This window comes from Salvelinus sp. IW2-2015, linkage group LG33 (assembly GCF_002910315.2).
Source record: "Salvelinus sp. IW2-2015 linkage group LG33, ASM291031v2, whole genome shotgun sequence".
NCBI lineage: Eukaryota > Metazoa > Chordata > Actinopteri > Salmoniformes > Salmonidae > Salvelinus > Salvelinus sp. IW2-2015.
Window position 1 is genome coordinate 19,136,630 of NC_036872.1, and position 24,000 is coordinate 19,160,629.

The 24,000-nt window shown below is 46.8% G+C and overlaps 1 protein-coding gene and 1 long non-coding RNA gene across 2 annotated transcripts in view; one reads left to right on the forward strand and one right to left on the reverse strand.

Moving 5' to 3' along the window:
* LOC139023596 (uncharacterized) overlaps positions 1 to 24,000 on the forward strand; it is a 581,371-nt gene that overhangs the window by 121,335 nt on the left and 436,036 nt on the right. The window lies entirely within an intron of this gene.
* LOC111958148 (tetratricopeptide repeat protein 28-like) overlaps positions 1 to 24,000 on the reverse strand; it is a 247,033-nt gene that overhangs the window by 93,261 nt on the left and 129,772 nt on the right. The window contains 2 exon segments of the mRNA XM_023979335.3: positions 22,871 to 23,001; positions 23,718 to 23,990. Of these exon segments, the coding sequence (XP_023835103.2) occupies positions 22,871 to 23,001; positions 23,718 to 23,990 (404 nt within the window).

The following is a 24,000-nucleotide window of genomic DNA, read 5'->3' on the forward strand; positions in this document are numbered from 1 at the left end:
AAAGGAGAGATAAGTACAGCTCTGGATAAATGATGAGGAGAGAAGGAAAGGTAGTTTACAGAGAGAGGGAAAGGAGAGATGGGTACAGGCTCTGGAATACTGATAGGAGAGAAGGAAGTTTAGTTTACAGTAACCATCTCTCTCCTTCTCCTGTCCTGTCTGTCCTTTCTCTCCTGTATTCTAAAAAAAAAAGCATCATCTAGGGAGGTGTAAATGCATATTAGGCCAGCTCTTCTCTTCATGAAGACTCACAGTCTCAGCGTCAATCTTACAGGTGGAGGCAGCAGAGGGATGGGGTTGTGGAGGGGCGCTGAAGAATGGGTTCCTGATGGTAAGGAAAGGGATTGGTGCATGGTAAGTACAAGCAAAAAATTCCTTGTACATTTATAAAAAAAAAAAAAATGAGGTGCCCTTAAAAGTATTTGTTCTATCAGAATTGACCCTCTGAAAGACATGTGCGATACAGTTCTTCGGATCGTTAACAGCCCCTCTCGTCAATTATAGTGAAAACACAAATCGGTTAACCTCAGCGCCTACATCAGTTTCAGAGAGCCTCAGTCAGAACCCCTCTGATAAAAGCCGTACAAAGTAAAATGCGCAAACTCATTCATGTTGACATGACTCTGGCATGCTGCTCTTCTAAGTGTGGGTAAATAATCCAAATGACATGCATGAGGCAGTAGATAGAGGATGAGACGAGAGAGAGAGAGTGAGAGAGAGAGAGAGAGAGAGGAGAGGGAGACGACAGAGATGAGAGGGAGAGAGAGAGAGAGAGAGAGAGAGAGAGAGAAGAGAGAGAGAGAGAAGGAGAGAGAGAGAGAGAGAAGGAGTAGAGAAGGAGAGAGGAGAGAGAGAGAGAAGACAGGAGCGAAGAGAGAGAGGAGAGAGAGAGAAAGAAAGAGAGTGAGAGAGAGAGAGAGAGAGAGAGGAAGAAGAGAGAGACTTGCTGTGGCTGGGCTCAGCACACAGACAAGCTGTTTAAATCCCTTCTCCCTCTGTGCCTTTATTCCCCAAATGTAATTACAGGCCTGGCGAGGCCTGGGTGTCTGGGCAGGCTGAGGCTGCAGAGAGAGCCCAGAGCCCTGCAGTACAGTATCAACACCAGCAGTGGGAGAAGGAGACAGGAGGCTACAGGGACATTTCCAACACCACACACCACACACTTCAAAGGCCTCACTCCTCAGCCTCTCAGACACACCAGGTTAACCCAATCCTTTCAGTGCTGCCGTGGGGCCCAGTGAGCAGACAGCACTGGCCACGCAGATAAAGGCCCAAAGAGCATCTCAGCACTGAGCTGTACTATCAGACAGCCTCCGTGGAACAGAAACACCACCAGCTGCTCCCAGGAGATTTAAGACCAAAGCAAGACGCGTGTGAGGGGAGCATGGTGGTAAGGCTGGGGGATAATCCCAGTAACATTCCATGTAGAACTTCCAGATCTCTCTCTTTTAAACGAATGGCATGTGCACCTTCTTCTTGTTCTAGTCTGGCTGTATGTTCATTTTCGTTTTCTATGTGCTCTACCTCAAGTTCCCTTTCCCGGTACTCATACTAATTTCTGTTGCTCCAATTTTGCCTTTAGTTCTAACTTCCACAGTTGCACGTCCAAGGGGTTTTCCCACCTACACGTAGCACTCTTTTCATCAACCTTTCTCTCCACAATGATTTCCTTTTCACCGAAGCAGCATCGAGCAACTAACTGCTGCTTTTGGATGGGCAGTTTTCACACTGATGTCATAACACTTTGCAATGATGATCAGATTCGCCTTTGTACATTGATATAGTATTTCCCAACTAGGGTTTTCCCCAAATGCTTCCGAAGACCATGGTTTTCTTTTTTTCCTGTGTGGTTATGCAACTTTCAAACTGATTTCACTCATTTTATAACCCCTGTTGGTTGTCAGTGGCAGAAAAATTGTCGTTGGAACACTCAAATATCTGGGCACAGTAGAGCTTCAGTGTAGGTGATTAGAGCGACTACCATACTAATGGGAAACAAGATCTTGGACGAGCCCTTATTTTGTTACATTCCCTAAAAACTAACAAAAAATGTCGCTCTACTGGGTGCTAGCCAATCCAATATAGAAGGGTCTTAAAATACACCCACCATGGACGCCAACTGGATTTTCCTGAGAACAAACAAACTAAAAGAAAAACCCACAACAATTTAGGATAGGGACTAGCAACAAATATGAAGAAAAACTGAACACTATATGAAGGCTTTGTTTGGCTCTCTAAAGTTGGAAGTGCTAACATCTCCTCTCCAACTGATGCACTGGGCTAGCAGGTCTTAAATACCAGCTGAGCCAGCACAGGTGAAACACATCCTGACCAACGATCTCGAAATGGACCTTGAAATGGAGAGAAACCAAAGCCTGAAACAACACACATGCAACATCCCTCTCCCTTCTGGCTGGGGGTCCAGATTTGTGAGAAAAAGGGGGGGGGAGTAGCGACTAGAGCAACACCTTGAGTTAGAACTGCTCCTAAACACCCGACTGTCTCCATAGACACACACAGCTGCACCGCTCAGACTACAGCACTCGGAGAAAGACACACAGAGGGTGGGGGGATAGTGGGAGAGAGAGAAAAGGAGAGAAAAAGAGCGACAGAAGGAGACGGAGGGAGAAGGAGAGACTGAGAGTGTGGCGAGAGAGAGAGAGTGAGGGGGATATGTTTACCAAACACTCTGCAGGGACTGTGTTGGAATTTAAAGGCCTGCTTTTCCTGGAATGCTTGTTGTGTTCAGGTCACGCAATGTAAGCAGAGGGATTTGCCAGTGTAGGAGGAACACTCGGCTGTGCTCAACTCTCCCCCCGTACTCTCAGCTCTGCTTAGTGAAGGAACTGCTGTCTGGGAGGAGTAGGGGAGAGATGTGATTGGGAAAACCTCAGTAGACACTGGAAGTGCCTGTGTGCTTCAATACTGAGAAGTGTGCTCCAGGGTGAGAATGATGGAGAAAACACTAGTCTTGTTCCGGTGAGTGTATGGATGTTCATGTGTCAGATTGGCCTCTTGTCGTTCGAGAGAGAGCAGCGTAGAAATCAGGGCCATGCTCAAGCAGTGACAAGACTAGCTGGAAGTGGACAGAGTCATAACATTACACTTACAACCCAAGATGAGACAATGGTTTGAGAGGAACAAAGAGAATGAGAGAGAAGGAGAGGAGGATGGAAATGAGAAAGGAAGGGAGCGAGGGAGAGAAAGAAAGGACTAGCAGTGCAGCCAAGCCGAAACCAACATCTATTACAAGACTCATCCCACATCTGCAACAGTGGCTGGCCCAGGTCCCGCCCACCTCCCCCATCCTCCAACCTGCTGAGCAGCCAACCAGATCCTACTATGTTTGGATGGGGATCTGCAAATATTTGAACAGAGTTGCTCTTGGTGAGCTGGTGGAAGAAAACCCAGGGATCAGTGTACTAGTGTTTGTGTGGTGAGGTGAGGTATACTATAGCTTACTGCTGTATGACATACCTGTAACCACAACACACCTGTTGTAGAGTAGCTTTCACTGGTGTGAAAGATACACATACTTATGTTCTTCCTCTCAAGGCACCCCAGGACTCAGATAATAACCAGAAAAATATTTTTCACTCATAATTATTCTCTCTCTTAACACACACTCACACACCACACACACGCACATACAAAGATGAAGCAGAAAAAGGCGTCTTTTGTCTGCTGAGCGCTGATGAAAAGCTACCCACTGAGAACTTCAATCACTTGTGAAAATGAGTTGGAGACGTGCTGAAACCCCGGCAGTGTCATTAGGCCTGTCTGTCACTCTGCTGGGGCGCTGGGGGAGCAGCCATTGGCATCCTCTTTGCCTCCTCTACCTCCACTCTGCCTCTCTCTGCCTTTCTCTCTGCAAATTCTCTGTCTCCCCTCTGCTTCCCAGCCACCCTGCAAGCATGGGCCTTCCTTCCCTGGGCCTGGCTGCTCTGTAGCAAGGGAGGAGACCAGGGAGGGGACCGGAGGGGACGGGAACGGGGGACGGGGGGGACCAGGGAGGGGACCAGGGAGGGAACCAGGGGGAGACACCACCCTGTTCTGGAATCTATTCTGCTACTGGAATAATGGAGCCGTATGAGGGGTGGTGGTGTCTATGTAAATAACCCCTGAAGGCTCATCCGTTCAGACAGACAGCACGCATATACAATGAATACTGGGACATTCTGCATGTCAGTAGAGGCTCCTCAGAGGAGGAGGGGGAGAACCATCCAACTCAGTGAATTTCAGAAAAATAGTTAAACATTTAAAAAGTTTTATTTTTTAGATAGAAATATACTAAATATTTTCACATCACCAAATAACTGATTTAAACACACTGTTTAATAATGAAGGTCTATAGCAGCCTCAATAGCACTCTCTGGGGTAGCACCATGGTGTAGCTGGAGAACAGCTAGCTGTAACGGCGTTCCTCTTCATCCGAAGAGGAGGAGCAGGGATTAAACCAAAATGCAGCGTCTTGATATGACATGATTTATTTAAGTAAAGACGAAAACACGAACTTCACTTGAAACTAAACAAAACAACAAACGGAGTAGACGAACCTGAACATAAGAACTTACATAACACGAAGAACTCACGAACAGGAAAATGACTACACAAAACGACGAACGAACGAAACAGTCCCGTATGGTGCAAACAAACACAGACACAGGAGACAACCACCCACGACAAACAAAGTGAAAACACCTACCTTAATATGATTCTCAATCAGAGGAGATGAAAACCACCTGCCTCTAATTGAGAACCATATCAGGTACCCAAAACCAACATAGAAACAGAAAACATAGACTGCCCACCCAAACTCACGTCCTGACCAACTAACACATACAAAAACTAACAGAAAACAGGTCAGGAACGTGACACTAGCTTCCGTCCTCCTCTGGGTACATTGACTTCAATAGAAAACCTAGGAGGTTCATGGTTCTCACCCCCTTCCATAGACTTACACAGTAATTACGACAACTTCCAGAGGACGTCCTCCAACCTATCAGAGCTCTTGCAGCATGAACTGACATGTTGTCCACCTAATCAAAGGATCAGAGCATGAATCTAGTACTGAAAGCATAAGCTACAGCTAGCTAGCACTGCAGTGCATCAAATGTGGCGAGTAGTTGACTCAAAGAGAGAGAAAGACAATAGTTGAACAAATTCATTTCAAAACAAATTAAGGAGAAGAAGATGATAGAGAGAGAGCTAGCTATATTTCATTGTCTTTGTTTTCACTTTCACTTAGCTAATGCAGCTAAGCTAATTTAGCATACTTAACATAAATAGCATTCCTCTTTGTTTATTTAGCTGGCTAAGGCTATCCAACACTGGAACTCTTCCAAGTCAAGGTAAGCTTTCGGTTTTCTTAATTTATTTATTTAACTGCTAAACTGCTTGCTGTACGCTGTACTGCGCGATTGTAGCGGGTTTACTAACATGTTAGTTCTTGTAGATATGTTGACTTTGACGTTAAGCTAATATGGTTACAACGATGTAGGCTGTGTGTAGAGGTTAGCAGTTATGGTATGAAGGTTTGGCTTGGAAAGGTTTTTGTGTTGTGCACTGAGCATGTTATACAATTATACAACGAGCAAAGTGATGATTCTGTTTGTATGAGGCTGCTATGAAAGTGAACTGTTTGCGTGTGGTCAGGTGTATTCATTCAGCCAATTCTGTTGAAAAACTTTTCTTAAACAGAAGCAAACGGAACGAAACAGGGATAAACCTACCTGAATTTGTCCAATAGAAACTCTCTTTTCCAGCTGTTTTGACTAATGATTACACCCTAGATCAGCTAGATGCAGGCAACAGTGTTCAAGGCAGTATTGAATGCGTCACTGTCTGTCACCTTGATTACTCCAATTTGTCTCTCGACCTGTGCACCTACGTTATAAACGTTCATTCACAGGCTAGGTTGGAGCAACCAGTATTATGTAGTAGTCTAAACCTATCGATGTCACATTGAGCTGGGTGAATGGAAAATGAATGACATTCATTCAATATGCTGTAATAGAAATAAGGCCATGCTCATAAAAATAAAATTAAACAGCACCGACTGCTACTTACACGTGTGATATTGCCACACATGCACAGACCCTGCCGTAAGACCCAGAGAGCTGTCAGAAAGCAGAGGGTGGGAAGGAAGGCTGGTGAGATTGGCCTCTGTGGATCCAGTGTTTCTCTCATTATTAACTCCTCAGAGGATCACACACCCTAATCACACTAAGGCTCTCTGAAAGACAAAGACGTGTCCGTGCACATATTCAGAGAGGACTCGGTACCAGTACTCCTTGTATATAGCCTCGTAATATATTGTTACTATTTCCTTTTTATTTTCATATTAGAATTTATTTTCTTACTTTTGAACTCTGCATTGTTGGGAAAGGGCTCGTAAGTAATCATTTCATGGTAAAGTCTACACCTGCTGTATTCGGCGCATGTGACAAAGTAAATTAGATTTCATTTGATTTTGATTTAACTCACACACACACATACACACTGTGAAAACAGGTTCTATAAACAAAAAGCTTCTTGCTAAGTGCGCACACACACCCACACAAACATGCAGCTCACTCTCATGGTGACTTTGATTTATGATACCAGAGCCATATCAGTGGCATCATCAGTACGGTGGACATTACTGCTACAAGCACAAAACAGCAATCTAAGGAGTCCCCGATCAATGAGTGTGTGTATTTTTGTGTGTGTGTCTGTGTGTGAATGTAAGTGTGTGTGTAAATTATATTTGTAATAGAGTGTGTGTTTGTAAGTGATCAGATTGTTGTGTGCAAGACAGAGCAGAAGCCATTCTTGTAGGCTTCCCATCCCCAAACAAGATGGAGTATTTTCATTTCACTCACTGGGGGCCTCATATTTTCTCTTCATTTTATTGCATTCTGTTAGCATTTTCCACACAGACCCATTCCACCTACACACACAGACATCCAAGAGTGAAAGCGAGAGGGAGAGCGAGAGAGAGAGAGGTTTGGTTTAAATACCATGCCACAGAGCCAGGAATGCTGACACAGCTGTAGCTGGGGACAAAAGCTGAAGAGACTGAAAGCGAGACAGAGACAGAGAGAGAGAAAGAAAAAAGAAACAGAGAGAGAGAGTTGAAGGAGCTGGTGTGTATACAGTGAGGGCTGCGATAGGCAAACTGGGGAACAGTAATTCCCCTCTATGGTTATTATGTCAGGGAGTCTTGCGCAAGACCATTTTCTCACCCTGCAAAAATGCAATCTCCCCCRTCCCTCAGTGTGCAGCAGCTATATATAATGCACGGATCAAACGCTCCGAGCTGCTCTGACCTCACTTTCTGGGAGCCCTGCGGATTCCTCATACTACCGGAGTGTGTTTCACACAGGACCCATCTCTCACACACACACACAATTCACCTCCACCAAACCTTCTGAAGTCCACTATCTCTCCGAAGAGAAACTCATCACATGCTAACAGAAAGAGGAGGAGAGCAACAGAGCACTGAGTTTGGTGAAAACCTTGACTTGGCTGTTGAAGAAGTACAGAGAGAGAGAGAGAGAGAGAGAGAGAGAGGAGAGAGAGAGAGAGAGAGAGAGAGAGAGGGAGAGAGAAAGCGGGAAAGAGAAGGAGAGAGAGAGAGAGAGCGAGAGAGAGGAGGAGAGAGAGAGAGAGAGAGAGAGAGAGAGAGAGAGAGAGAGAGAGAGAGAGAGAGAGAGAGAGAGGGGGAGGGGGTGGATACCCCTCAAACTAAAATCTGGACCTTGAAGCCAGTTCCACTGTATTTTCTCATTGTTCCCCTCTAATCAGAGACTGATTTAGACCTGGGACACCAGGTGTGCAATTAATGATCAGGTAGAACAGAAAAGCAGCAGGCTGCGGACCTCATTGGGTAAGAGTTGAATACCCCTGGCCTATACTGTATCTCGTTTCAGAGAGGAAGTGGGAGCAGAGAAGGAAGTGCACACATATCAGCAGTGAGAATAGAAATGCACTCCTTTGTCTGTTGTACTGCAATCTGTACTCTGTCCACTGTGCTGTGTGTTTATCTAACATATTAACCTTATCACTGGCCCAGCCTGGTCATTTCAAAGCTATTTGAGCACCTTTATGCATCACTATAGTGACTGGCTCTAAAGGGGAGACCCTGGTTGTTGCAGGGTTGGAACCATTCTTTGGCCATGTCCAGAATCGATAATCATTTAAACACAGACACGGTGAAAATCAAGGCTAGTAATTGTTCCAATGTGTAAAATCAGGGCTAGAATAGAGCAGTGCCCAGAGGACATCATTTATTTTCTGCATTGGCTGTCCCTGACCTCTGAACCTAGCTCCTAATCACCAATTAGCATGCAGCTTTCAGATTTCAGGCTGAATGGACAGACGCTACAGGGTCTAGCCAAACACCAACACACACAACTCTACTACTCCACAGGACACACTGAATATGCCAAAACTCCAAGCTGACAGGTGTTGGGAATATGTTTGGTAGTATCTGTTGAGTATAACCCAGGATGTCCCTTGTCAAAACATCTTGTCGTAACAGAGCTGGTGACATGACTCATTGGCCAAGTTAATAGATGTAGTTTTGTTTTGCACGTCAAATCAAATCTCCCCAGTCCAGTAATATGCGTTTCTGTGTTAGCGTGTATTCAAGGAGACATTTCACACTGCTGGGCTAGAAATAGTTCTTACACCAGCTGAATCAACCCTAGCCCTCTCCCCTGAGACAGCAATACACAAAGTACACACACATCTCTGCACACATACTCACAAACTCACACAGTATACACACACACCCCCGTATGCTCTTCTTCTTCCTCCCGCTCTCCCTTTATACCTCCCTCCTGTCTCTCCCTCCCTCCTGTCTCTCCCTCCCTCCTGTCTCTCCCTCTCTCCTGTCTCTCCCTCCCTCCTGTCTCTCCCTCTCCTGTTCCCTGTCTCTCCCTCTCTGTCCTCTGTCTCTCCCTCCCTCCTGTCTCTCCCTCCCTCCTTCTCTCCCTCCCCCTGTCTTCTCCCTCTCTCGTTCCCTGTCTTCCCTCCCTCCTGTCTCTCCCTCCCCTTCTCTCCCTCTCCTGTTCCCTGTCTTCCCTCTCCTCCTGTCTCTCCTACTGTCTCTCCTCCCTCCTGTCTCTCCTCTCCTGTTCCCTGTCTCTCCCTCCCTCCTGTCTCTCCCCCCTCCTGTCTCTCCCTCTCCTGTCCTGTCTCTCCCTCCTCCTGTCTCTCCTCTCCTGTTCCCTGTCTCCTCCTCCTGTTCCCCTGTCTCTCCCTCCTGCTGTCTCTCCCCTCCCTCCTGTCTCTCCTCCCTCCTGTCTCTCCCTCTCTGTCCCTGTCTTCTCTCCCTCCCTCCTGTCTCTCCCTCTCCTGTTCCCTGTCTTCTCTTCCCTCCCTCCTGTCTCTCCCCTCTCCGTTCCCTGTCTCTCCCTCTCCTGTTCCCTGTTCTCTCCCCTCTCTGTTCCCTGTCTTCTCTCCCTCCCTCCTGTCTTCCCCTCCCTCCTGTCTCTCCTCCCCTCCTGGTTCTCTCCCTCCCTATTGTCTCTCCCTCCCTCCTGTCTCTCCTTCTCCTGTTCCCTGTCTCTCCCTCCCTCCTGTCTCTCCCTCTCCTGTTCCCTGTCTCTCCCTCCCTCCTGTCTCCTCCATCCCTCCTGTCTCTCCCTCTTCCTGTTCCCTGTTCTCTCCCTTCTCCTCTGTCTCTCCTCTCCTGTATCCCTGTCTCTGCTCCCCTCCCTCCTGCTCCCTCCTCCTCTTCTCCCTCTCCTGCCCTCCTTCCCTCCCTCCTTCTGTCTCCTCCCTCTCCTGTTCCCTGTCTCTCCCTACCCTCCTGCTCTCCCTCCCTCCTGTCTCTCCCCTCCCCCTCCGTCTCTCCCTCTCCTGTTCCCTGTCTCTCCCTCTCCTGTCTCCCTCCCTCCTTCTCCCCTCTCCTGTTCCCTGTCTTCCTCCTCCTGTCTTCTCCCTCCCTCCTGTCTCTCCCTCTCCTGTTCCCTGTCTTCTCCCCCTCCCATACTCCTCTCTTCTACTTTCTTCCTTCATTAAAATTGACTTCCTAAAGCCTCCATTCGTCTTGCTGACAGCTCCACTATCGATCGTCCTGGAGAGAAAGGATGCAGTTCCAGGGCTCTAAATGGCTCTCTGGCCAGCCTGGAAGATGGCTGGATGTATGCCGAAGGGAGGCGAGGAGGAGGGGAATGAATGGGCGAGCTGGAGAAACCAACCACGTTCTCACGTCAGCTATACCTTAGGGTGGGAGGTCTCCTATCACCCTGTACTCTACTGTAGATACCTGATTCACTTTGAAAGCCCTGAAATCCTGTTGCACTGTAGCTGACCAGCAAAACTACATAGATGTGTTTCATCATTAAGTTATGGACACACCGCCATCACCCTATACGTTTTAGATAGCGCTGAAGAGGCGAAGACACCAAGGGCGATCAGGCAGTGTCACAAAATCAAACTGATAATCATTGGAGAGGATGACCAATTAAGCACCGAGGTACAGAGCTAGGAGAGTAGAAACCTCTCAGGACTTGTTCAATTGGGTCACAGTGAAGTGGCACCCCTACAAGTCCCTGGCATACATGCTATAACACACTCCAATTATTACACTGGGCCCAGAAAGTCTGGCAGAGTGTAAAAACCACACTGAGAACATAAGCAACACATGGGAGAGCAGGTTTCAATTGGCCACGCTGACACACAATTCATTTCAATCAAATCCATCTGAAGTAGCTTTCCGCTGGCTGACGTCTTTAATGGGCCTCCATCCCTTATCGTCAGCTGTTATCAAGGGAAGATGAGTTGGCACTTTCCCTCTTCATCCCTCTCTCCCTCCATCCTTCCCGGGTGACACAAATTCTTCTGCCAAGATTGATGATTGGACATCTGATTTTCCTAATGATTAAAATATCTGCAGTCGCTGCCCTGCCCTGCCGTAGAACCCCCACAGACTGAGTTTCATCCCCCTGCCTAAACCAACCCTCCCACCCCTCCTTAGATGAACGCTATGTATGTATCGTGGTTGTCATCTATAATCATAGAGCGCAGCACACCACCGCCAGTCAGCAGGAGGGAGTCTCCCGGGAACGTGTCACTGTTTATTTGTTCTCTAATCTGTCCCTCTGAATTGCCATTGATTGCAGTAGCTAGGGAGAGAAAAACAGACAAGGTGTAATATTCAAGACAAATTACTCGACTTCCCAGTTGCGAGGAGCAGTTCAATCTACATAAGGCCAGATAGTGGTTAGAGACAGGCAATGTTTAAAAAAAAGGTTGTTGGCATTAACCAACGACCTTTGACTCCCCGGTATCGACACTGTGATCAGTAAATATCTCAGCCTCTACTACAGTTTTCGGACTCAGCTTCTCTATGTAGCAGCCCATTCAAACAGCACGGCCATTTACAGTATAGAATCCTAGAGTCGTGGAATGCACTGATGCTTTCTAGGGGGCATCATAAGGTAGAGGGGCTGAGGATCTGTCAACTGGAGAGAGAAGTGAAAGGGGGGAGAAATGGGTGGGGGAAAAAGAGAGAGTGACAGGGGAAGTAGACGGAAGGAGATGTGAGGTAGCTGAGGGAGGCAGTGTGGAAAAGAAAAAGGGAGGGTGAACTAGTGGAGAAATATAGGGAAGGAAAGGAGAGAAATGGAGCATGGGGCAGAGAGGAGAGAAGAGGAGAAGAGAGGAAGGAGAGAGGGATGGAGGGTTAAGGCTGTGGCGTTGCAGAGTGCAGAGAGCAGTAGTCAATATAACGGCACTCATTCATCTCTCTGACAGCACTCCAAGTGCTCCACTAGGGAGACACACCGCTGCATCACCTACAATGCAGCAAATGCAGAGCACACACTCACACACACAAATACGCCTTTGCCAACCCTCCATTTTACAACACATTTACACACACACATACACACGTTTGTTTACCTATCCTTGTGTGGACCGAACAATTGATTCCCATTCAAAATCCTATTTTTCCTAACCCCCAACCCCAACCCTAACCCTTAAACTTAACCCCAAACCTAACCATAACCCATAACCCCAATTGTAACCCTAAACCTAACCCCTAAGCCTAAAATAGCCTTTTTCCTTGTGGCAAAATGGGACTTCTGGTCCGTACAGGATGTAACTACCACAAAAATCGAGCACAACACACACACACACAACACACCACACACACACAACACACACACCACACACACACACACACACAACACAGCACACACACACACACACACACACACACACACACACACAGTATTTTCTCAGGCGAGCCTGCCCAAAGACTACATTTGGGTCAATAGTATCTGGGGGTGGGCAAAAATCAGTAATAACCATTACACTGTAACCTGCTAACTCACAACACAGCCACAGGCCATGACACACACACACCACACCACCACACACACACACAACACACACACCACACACAGCAACAACACCACAAACACCACACACACGACACACACACAACACACACACACACACACACACACACACACAGGACACCTCAACACACCTGATCGACAGACACAACTAGATAGAATAAGGCTGTGCGCTGCAACAATCAAATTAAGAGCAATAAATCTCGCAGTAGCAGCCTGAAGCTAGATGGCTCATACCAACCTGCCTGTACTGCGGACAATGGGACAAATCACCTGACAATCTAACATACATTCACCTCCACAATCCATGCAAATCACATTCCTTTAGTCCATTTAGTGATTGCTATTGTGAGATACTTTACTGTTTGATGCTGAGGCTTATAGACTTAACACACACACACACAAACACACACACATCCCTGTTTCCCTCCTGGCTGGTCATGGCCCATTGGCTGTTTTCAGCCGTACATTTTCCATGATTCACGGCTAAGTGCGTCGGTGTAGAACAGTTCTGACTCACCGGGCCCAGGAGAGGAGAGACAGGCTGGCTGTGTGTCGTTACAGCACACCAGGATAGATGGCCCACATGCAGGTTAGAGTGGCTGCTACATTACCACCACCAGGGGCTGAGTCTAGCACAATGAGATGAGGAAACTCTTCTTTATGTGGAGCTAGGCTAATGGCTGTGGTGGTAAGTAAGCATTTCACTGTTAGTCTACACCTGTTGTTTACCAAGCATATGATGAATACAATTTGATTTGACTTGGTGTGGTCTTGCTAGACCCATACACAGGGGCTGTGGGTCTGGGCTGTTCTATGACATCTGTGGATACAGGGGGAAAGAAAGGTACTTGCAGTAATTTGGCTTGACACCCTTTTGCTCAATCCCCTCATCCCCCCCCTCCTCCTCCTCCCCAAGCTGGGCCAGCTCATACTCTATAAATGAACCCCGTAATGATCCCCAAATCTTCCTTCTCAATCAGCAGAGGAGGTGTGGGGAGCAAGGAGAGGGGAGGGACAGGGGTGCCAGGCCTCCTCCTATTAGAGCTGGCCCCATAAAGGCAGCTGAGGCACCAGGCCCCTAATGATTCCTTAATGATCCCCCTCCTCGGCTGCAGCGCTGACTAACCCTGACCCCAGGAACACCCACCAGGCCCCCCACGCTAGTTTAGTTTGTGGAAATTCCTTTCAGCAGATCAAGCAAGGGAAACGGCAGAGTAGACAAACGAAGACAGAGAGGTAGGAGGAGAAGAGTAGACCTCTAGACCCCAATGCTCTCCCCTCTATCCAACCTCTTTAGCTGTGTTTCTGATTTCCATCGCAAGCCTGCAATGGGTTGGGGGAGCCAGCAGCAGAAGAATAGCATTTTAACATCACAGGGTAACGTAATTACAGAGTGTACCATCGCCAGCCCGCCTCAGTTTCTCCTAAATACTCACACCCCAAATTAGGGGTTACCTCACTCAAGCTAAACCTACTATTTAAGAGTAGGACGTCACATGCAAACACAGGAGAGGAGAGGCAGTTTAGTTTTACCAGCAGAGTTTATCAGGAGAATGACATGAGGCTGTTCAGTCTGACGGTTGCTATTAAGAACCAGAGTAGACCAGGTGGGGCCACATTAACCTACTGTATGGAAGGACTTGGCAGGGCCACATTAACCTACTGTATGGAAGGACTTGGCAGGGCAACACTTAACTCCCTGTATGGAAGGACTTGGCAGGGCCACATTAACCTACTGTATGGAAGGACTTGGCAGGGCCACATTAACCTACTGTATGGAAGGACTTGGCAGGGCCACATATGGCTGGATAAAGGAGAGTGTGTTTATGTTATATGTCCAGCATATCTGACAGCTGAAAATCTGCTAAAGATATTTCCAAAGGCTGCGAGTAAAAAAAACAAAAAACTCTGTGGTACAGTATGACCTCACAGGCTTGGACTGCAGCTCAAAGCGAGTCACGGTCGCGGATGACAGAACGCTGCACTCCAGGAGCCATTCCCAGGTTCCCCCTCTCCTCTCATAGATAACACTAGCAGCTCTCCCCCTCACCTTTTAAACCACCCATCCCACTCTCTCTCCTTCCATGTATCTGTCCCTCTCTAACACAACCACAAGGTACATCCACATAACCAATTATACTTCATTATACCCTTCAAGATATTCCATCTTTAAGAGCAGTAATCATCTGAAAACATAGGAAAGCTGTATGGCTTGTGGAATTTATTTAGCCAAAACAGAGACGTTGGTCACGACAATACAGTAGAGTAAGTGGAAAGTGAATAACTCATAATGGCCAGTGTAGTGGTCATAAGCAATATGTGTGATTAAGGCCAGTGACTAGGCCAACTGTTGAAATGAGGAGTGGTGGACCATCAGTCTGGCAGGCAGCAGCAGAGTCCGGGCCTTGCATGGCAGAGCATTAGGAGATGAAAGAGAGGCCGTGCGTTGCGCCTCTACTGATAAAAACAGGATCCAATTACTGCCTGTGATTAATGGAGAATGCTCCCAGGAAGATCTCTGTCTTCTGTCTCTCTCTGCTGCTCCATCACAGGACACAGCCAGGCAACTTTGCACTGCACTGCACTGGGGGATAAGCCAATGGTAGTGCTACTATATTAATGTTGTAGTAAGATCTCTGTCTTCTGTCTCTCTCTGCTGCTCCATCACAGGACACAGCCAGGCCACTCTGCACTGCACTGTACTGCACTGGGTGAAAGGCTAGTAGTAGTAACACTGCAGTAACACAGGGGTAGACAAGTGGTATAATGTGTGTGCGAGAACACAATGTCACAATGTGTGTGTGAGAATACCACCTATTCTGGGGAATTGCTACCTGCATTGAGGTAAAGGGTATAATTACTAATACAGTGCTGAGATGGAGGTTATGTACTGTATGTGTGAGCCAGTGGAGGTTCCTCAGAGGAAGAAGGGGAGGACCATCCTACTCAGTGAATTTCATGAAAATAAAAACAGTGAAACAATAGTGAAAGTTAGAGCACTGGACGGGCACTCTATAGGCCGGGTCACCCACCAGACCACCCCCGTCAACCTACGAGTGTCGGTGAACCACAGCGAGACGATCCAATTCCTGCTGGTTGAGTCTTTGCAGGTTCCCGTGGTATTGGGATTCCTGTCCTGCCACACTCATTGCCTGAAGTCAGCTCTGCCTGCCCCGGGACGTCTTCCTGGGGACTTGGAAACTGCCCCGGACCTCTCCGCAAGCTCCGCAGAGTACCAGGACCTCCGGGAGGAATTCAGTAAGGCCCAGGCCACTTCGCTTCCGCAGCACCGACCGGTATCCAAGAGAGTCAAGCCTGAGGCGTTGGCCCGCCACTATAGTGCCGCGGCTACACCCCCGGAAGCAGAGACCTCCCCCCCCCCACTCTAAGATCATTAGCCCCTCTGCTGTTCGTCCTCTGTTGCCCCTAGTTTTAGTTGCAAAAATGTACTTTTTGCAACTGTTTGGACTAATGATTACACCCCTGATCAGCTGGAAGCAAGAGTTTGCAAGGCGGTATTGAATTTGTCACTGTCTGTCACCTTGATTTTTCCAATTTATCTCTCGACCTGTGCACCTACATTATAAACTTTAATTTGTAGGCTATGTTGTAGCAACCTCATCATGGGTATAGGGAAAATGTGAGTATCATGTAGTAGCCTAAACCTATCAATGTTACAATGAGCTGGGTGACTGGAATATGAATGACAGTCATCCAATATGTGACCTGTTTAAGGAAGCTAGGCGTATATTGCACATCACTACTTCAGAGGAGAGGGATTTGAACATCTTTTTAATGTATTTTTATCTAAATGCATTTTTGGGCAGAAATGCCTTCTGGAACGTGAACTTTCATGTGCCTTAATAACAAACTTGTATACCATCTGTAGATACGAATGTAATTGTTAAATTGCGAGCCTCGTTGGTTTAGCCACGGAAAAAGGGGGAACCTTCTCGCTAGCCATGATTGGCTGAGATAATGGGTGGGCTGGACATGCCGGGAGATGAGTTTGGATTGGTCTGCCATGTCTATAACGTGAGCTGCTCAGTATGTGTTGATAGTCCTTTCTACCACAGCGTTTTTGAAAAATATAACGTTAGCAATCGAGAACTACTAAAGTTTTGCTACTATTCTTAACAACATTGATGCCCTGAATTTAGCATATAGGATGCACAGTTGAAGTTTACATACACCATAGCCAAATACATTTCATCTCAGTTGTTCACAATTCCTGACATTTAATCCTAGTAAAAATTCCCTGTCTTAGGTCAGTTAGGATCACCACTTTATTTTAAGAATGTGAAATGTCAGAATAATAGTATAGAGAATGATTTATTTCAGCATTTATTTATTTCATCACATTCCCAGTGGGTCAGAAGTTTACATACATTCAATTAGTATTTGGTAGCATCGCCTTTAAATTGTTTAACTTGGGTCAAATGTTTCGGGTAGCCTTCCAAAAGCTTCCCACAATAAGTTGGGTGAATTTTGGCCCATTTCTCCTGACAGAGCTGGTGTAACTGAGTCAGGTTTGTAGGCCTCCTTTCTCACACGCTTTTTCAGTTCTGCCCACAAATGTTCTATGGGATTGAGGTCAGTGCTTTGTGATGGCCACTCCAATACCTTTACTTTGTTGTCCTTAAACTATTTTGCCACAACTTTGGAAATATGCTTGGGGTCATTGTCCATTTGAAGACCCATTTGCGACCAAGCTTTAACTTCCTGACTGATGTCTTGAGATGTTGCTTCAATATATCCACATAATTTTCCATCCACATAATTTTCCTCCCTCATGATGCCATCTATTTTGTGAAGTGCACCAGTCCCTCCTGCAGCAAAACACCCCCACAACATGATGCTGCCACCCCCGTGCTTCACGGTTGGGATGGTGTTGTTTGGCTTGCAAGCCTCCCCTTTTCCCTCCAAACATAACGATGGTCATTATGGCCAAACAGTTCTATTTTTGTTTCATCAGACCAGAGGACATTTCTCCAAAAAGTACGATCTTTGTTCCCATGTGCAGTTGCAAACCGTAGTCTGGGTTTTTTATGGCGGTTCTGGAGCAGTGGCTTCTTCCTTGCTGAGCAGCCTTTCAGGTTATGTTGATATAGGACTCATTTTTACTGTGGATATAGATACTTTGTACCTGTTTCCTCCAGCATCTTCACAAGGTCCTTTGCTGTTGTTCTGGGTTTGATTTGCACTTTTCGCACCAAAGTACGTTCATCTCTAGGAGACAGAAAACGTCTCCTTCCTGAGCGGTATGACAGATGTGTGGTCCCATGGTGTTTATACTTGCCTACTATTGTTTGAACAGATGAACGTGGTACCTTCAGGCATCTGGAAATTGCTCCCAAGGATGAACCAGACTTGTGGAGGTCTACAATTGTTTTTCTGAGGTCTTGGCTGATTTCTTCTGATTTTACCATGATGTCAAGCAAAGAGGCACTGAGTTTGAAGGTAGGCCTTGAAATATATCCACAGGTACAATTAGCCTATTAGAAGCTTCTAAATCCATGACATCCTTTTCTGGAATTTTCCAAGCTGTTTAAAGGCACAGTCAACTTAGTGTATGTAAACTTCTGACCCACTGGAATTGTGACACAGTGAATTATAAGTGAAATAATCTGACTTCAACTGTAGGTCAAGGAATAGATCAAATCTATTTTTACCTGGAGTTTTTCCTTATTGTAGGCTACTACTTTTACCACCTTTAGTCTTGAAATCTTTGGTTGTTTACTACACTACTCTCTCTGTTAAGCATATGGATGTGAATCCTTAAAGAGATGGGTGGGGCTAAAGCTCAAGAGGGTGTGAATGATGCTGAACTGGTGTAGACAAAGAAGAGCTCTCCAGTAGGTGTACCAAAATATTCAAGGGCAATTTTCTCAAAAGTGGGGTTACAAGTTTTCCACCTTTCAAAGCAGAATTACTTTCCCATTGTTCCTCAACTGAAGTGTTTGATATACAATTTTCTAGCTCTGAGTCCCTACTTGTATCAAATGTAAAAAACACAATTTCAAATGTTGCTACATAGGACCAAATCCAGGCGGTGGGTTACATATGCTGTAATTGAAGTAAGACCATGCTCATAAAAAAAAGTTGTCCTCTCTAATCTTAAACGGCACCGACAGCCACTGGTGGGAGCGCCCCTTACTCTCTCTCCTTCACACTCTTCACGGTCTCTACTGGAACTTCAGTGAGCAGCAGCACAACATCCTGTGTCCAGGCTGGCCTGGCCTCTAGGAAGTGACCTCACCTCCTCTAAGGCCAGATAATATGTTTGACATCAGAAAGCAAAACACCAGGCAACACTAGCTGGGCTAGCTACAGTAATGAGGGATCCGTTCCCTCCGTTAGCCCCCAGTGTTCTGCTCTCTGAGGAAGGCCAGGTGGTGTGACACACATATGACTGATTAGGGGACCAGGGGCCAGGCGCTGAGGTCCAAAGGGGCCAGGGGGGACGTCCTGTAGGAGGCAGCAGCCATTAGCAGCATGGGATGACCTAGTCAAGGCCCTGGAATAGTCTTTACATAACACCTCAGACACAGCTCACCTAACTGGTACTGCCCACTTCTAAATGTACTGTTAGTGTGTGGTGGGAAGGTGAGGGGATGTTCCCTCTCAGAAGAAGTGAATGAGAGAGTATTGTATAAGAATGGGTCAGTATTATTCAACATGTAAGGTGTACGGGCTGTGTGCTAAACCAAAGGGGGGGGTAGAGGGATGAGAGGTGACCTTAACAGCCAGTCAGGTGGCAGCTTGGTGTTAGTAGGAGGATCTGGATATGATTAGGAAGGGTGGGGGCTTTCATAGTAATCCTTCCTGTCTGATTGAGAAGGCAGGGTTGTAGGGGCACGGAAACACACACACACACACACACACACACACACACACACACACACACACACACACACAAACACGCACACACTCATTAAAAGCTACCATCTGGTCAGCCAATTACTGCCAGTGCCTAATGTTTTTTTAATTATTTTTTTATTTAACCTTTATTTAACCAGGTAGGTTAGTTGAGAACAAGTTCTCATTTACAACTGCGATCTGGCCAAGATAAAGCAAAGCAGTGCGACACAACACAGAGTTACACATGGATTAAACAAACATACAGTCGATATCACAATAGAAACAAGTCTATATACAGTGTGTGCAAATGAGGTAAGATAAGGGAGGTAAGGCAATAAATAGGCCATAGTGGTGAAATAATTACAATTTAGCAATTAAACACTGGAGTGATAGATGTGCAAAATATGAATGTGCAAGTAGAGATACTGGGGTGCAAAGGAGAAAGAAAAAAAATAACAGTATTGTCACGGCCGTCGTAAGAAGCAGACCAAGGTGCAGCGTGCTGAGCGTACATATTCCTTTCATTTTGGTGTGACGCCAACAAAAACAATAAACAATACAAAAACGACCGTGAAGCTTAAGGGCTATAGTGCCACAAACAAAGACAACTACCCACAACGAAAGGAGGGAAAAAGGGCTACCTAAGTATTTTTCCCAATCAGAGACAACGATAGACAGCTGTCCCTGATTGAGAACCATACTCAGCCAAAACATAGAAACACAAAATCATAGAAAACAAAACATAGAATGCCCACCCCAAATCACACCCTGACCAAACCAAATAGAGACATAAAAATGCTCTCTAAGGTCAGGGCGTGACAAGTATGGGGATGAGGTAGTTGGATGGGCTATTTACAGATGGGTTATGTACAGGTGCAGTGATCTGTGAGCTGCTCTGACAGCTGGTGCTTAAAGTTAGTGAGGGAGATATGAGTCTCCAGCTTCAGTGATTTTTGCAATTCCTTCCAGTCATTGGCAGCAGAGAACTGGAAGGAAAGGCAGCCAAAGGAGGAAATGGCTTTGGGGGTGACCAATGAAATATACCTGCTGGAGCGCGTGCTACGGGTGGGTGCTGCTATGGTGACCAGTGAGCTGAGATAAGGCGGGGCTTTACCTAGCAAAGACTTGTAGATGACCTGGAGCCAGTGGGTTTGGCGACGAATATGAAGCGAGCCAACGAGAGCATACAGCCAACGAGAGCATACAGGTTGCAGTGGTGGGTGGTATATGGGGTTTTGGTGACAAAACAGATGGCACTGTGATAGACTGCATCCAATTTGCTGAGTAGAGTGTTGGAGGCTATTTTGTAAATGACATCGCCGAAGTCAAGGATCGGTAGGATGGTCAGTTTTAATGTGAACTGGGTACTGAGGCCCCCAAATTAAACACAGACCCCCACACTCCTTACCTTATCCACAAGCACACTCAAATACAGCTCACCCTAACACTACTGTAACTTAACCTGTGTGCATGACATACTGTACGTAGGTCTAGGCCTTCCACTGATGGCTTTGGTCTCATACCTACACCTTTTTGCCTATCTATCTATGTGGAGGTATTTGTGTGAGAGATGTGAGAGGCCTTTGGCCGTTAGCTGTAGCTTTGTTTCTCATTGTGTGGTTCTGTCTGGACTGTATAAACGTCCTCTGATATCTGCGAAAACAAACAGTTGAAGCGGCCGGGGAGGTGCTGGAGGGGAGGATAAGAGATGAGGGGAGCAGTGGGACGGGGGAAGCAGGGAGGGACGGGGAGGAAGCAGGGAGGAATGGGGGGGAAAGCAGGGAGGGCGAGAGGGAAGCAGGCAGGACGAGGGGAAGCAGGGAAAGATGTGGGAAGCAGGGATGGACACAGGGGAAAGCAAGGAGGGATGGGGAAGCAGGGAGAGACGGGGGAAGCAGGGAGGGACGGGGGGAAGCAAGGGCATTCTTCTCTCTGGGCGGGGTGACGGAACTGTTGTGGACGAGCACTGTCACCCCCCACAATCACCACAGAGGTCAGGCAGAACACACAGAGACAGAGAAGAGAGAGAGAGAGAGAAGAGAGAGAGGAGAGAGAGAGAGAGAGAGAGAGAGAGAGAGAGAGAGAGAGAGAGAGAGAGAGAGAGAGAGAGAGAGGAGAGAGAGAGAGAGAGAGAGAGAGAGAGGAGGAGGTTAAGGGGAGAGAGAGAAACTAGCCCTTGTTCTCACTCTGGCCCTTCCTCTTCCTCTGCCTACCCTCCCTCCCTCATGCTCTACCTCTATTCTTCTTTCTCTCTCTCTCACTCTCCTACTCGCTCTCCCTCTCTCTCTCTCTCCCTCTCTCTCACGCTCTCACTCTCCCTTGTCCGTCAGTTTTTTCTCTCTCATGTCCTTTGTTTTCTTTCCCCCTCTATTTCATATCCAAACAGCTTAATCAGTCTAAATGGCATTCCTAAAGCAGCATATGTTGCCAAAGCCCCAGATTTACTGAATCATGTACAGGATAAATATCTCAATAATATCTGCATAAACATTTTGCATTGATAACGAGGAGCACCAGCTGTTACTAATGGCCCTCCCATTGGTCTCTCCACCTCTCTATCCCTCGCCTTGTCACCTTCACTTGTTCTCCTAGCCCACTTCTCATCCCTCTCTTTCTCTGACAGGAGAACCAGCAGCCGAGCCTTCCTGCTCTTCAGTCTTACCCTTCAGTCACCCTCTGAACGACCAAGACAGACGAGAGGATGCTGGACACATCACTATGACAACCACTAACAGAAACAGAAAAAAGACACTAGCCATCCATCCCCCATATGCCGTCACCCCTCCTATAGCAGAAGATAACCTAAAACTATATGAGAGACTTCATTTACATTTTATCTTTATTTAACTAGGCAAGTCACTTAAGAACAAATTCTTATTTAGGAACAATTCTTATTTAGGAACAGTGGGTTAACTGCCTTGTTCAGGAGGAAAACTACAGGTTTTTACCTTGTCAGCTCGGGGATTTGAACAAGCAACCTTTCAGTTACTGGCCCAACACTCTCACCACTAGGCCACCTGCCACCCCACATACTACCATCTAGAAGAGACCATCAAAATGACCCAGGAGTAATGTATAGAGTGGTGTTCCCAAACTGTGGGGCACAGGTGGGCACAGGGGCTTTCAACTTACTCTTGAAAGTTGTAATAGTAGAACGCACAAGGTGCCATTTCAAAAGTGGGTGGTGCATAATCAGTTGTCCTCTTGTACTGTCAGTTATCGCATACCTCAGAAAGCTATTTAGAACTTATCAGAAATGTCCAGATCAAAACATTGTTTTTTAGCCCATAGATTTTTTTGTAAAGTTCGAGTCACTCAAATATCACATGAATACACATTAAACATGGCAAAATGTATAGAATTGCAAGAAAATTTGCTTTAAACTGCTAAATGTTCTCTGCACCCCATGACAAAATGTGTAGAATTTCAGGAAATAAGCTTTAAATCTGAAAATGTTCTCTCCCCCAACAAGAGGGGTGTGAACAATTTGTGTCATGAACAGTGCTTGTGCCCATAGAAATAGACATAGCGTGGGGGGGGGGGGTTCTACAATGCTGGTAGGGGGGGCCTGAGTGAAAAAGTTTGGGAACCCCTGATAAGAGGACACATCTCCTCATGAGTGGGATGTGGCCATGTGTGTCTCAGTCTCTTACCTCCCTGTCCTTGAGCTTCATGGCCAGGACCAGCTGGTGGCGGTGGTTGGTCAGGGCCTCGCGGTAGTTCCCCTTGGAGAAGAATGCTGAGCCCAGGTTGCCATGGGCACGGCATTCACCTGTTTGGTCACCTGGAGCAGAGGAGGAAAGGGAGGAGAAAGGACATGTAAGGGACAGTCACTCCAGGACAGAATGGGACAAAGGACAATGTTCTCTATACAAATTCATCTGAGAACATAATCAATACTTTGTAACTTTCAATACAATCATCTGTATACTTGTTTGTTTACCACGCAGGTTGTATACAGTACAACAGGAACATCACTACTAAATGTGTTGTCATTCATTGTGGATTTACAGGGCAGTCATGGTCCTCCACCATCTTAGAGCAGTGATGCAGTGATGCGTTGGATCTCCTTGACACTGACATCCCATTATGTCCTTAAATGGAGTACTGGGCATTCTAAGCTGCTGTACAGACAGAGCTCCACAGTAGAAGTAGACCTGCTAGACCTGACCTCCGGGCCCTGGTGGGGTGAGAAGTGGAGAGGGGGAGGCCTTATTACATCTGCCTGATAGACAGGCCCCCCCATACAGAGCCATAGAGCCAGGCTCTCTACCTAAAAACCACAGCGCTCTGCTCCATCCAGACCCTTATCTCCTGCTGCTCTGCTATACACTGCCCACTTATGTGTCAAACTGTGTGGGGTCAGGAGAGTCAGACAATCTGGGATGCCTTACACACACAGTAACTCAGGACCAGATAGAGACACACCAATACACACAGATACGAACAGAAATAAACAGACAAAAACACAGACACAAACATGCACCCCTGTGGTCTCACCTAGTGTCTTGGAAACCTCCAGGTCTTGCTGCATGTATCCGGTGCTCTTCTCTGCATTGCCCAGGGACCAGTGGGCGCTGCTGAGGGCTGAGAAGACGGAGCCACGCAGCTTGAGGCTGCAGGTACCGATCTTTAACGCGGCCTCCAGGACCACCACGGATGCGGTGTGGTGGGCCGCCGTCAGCAGCTCCTGACCAATCACTGACACCACCACGAATGGACTCTTGTCCAGCTTCATCTTCTGCAGCTGCTGGTAGGTGGGTTCCAGGGACTCTATGTGGAG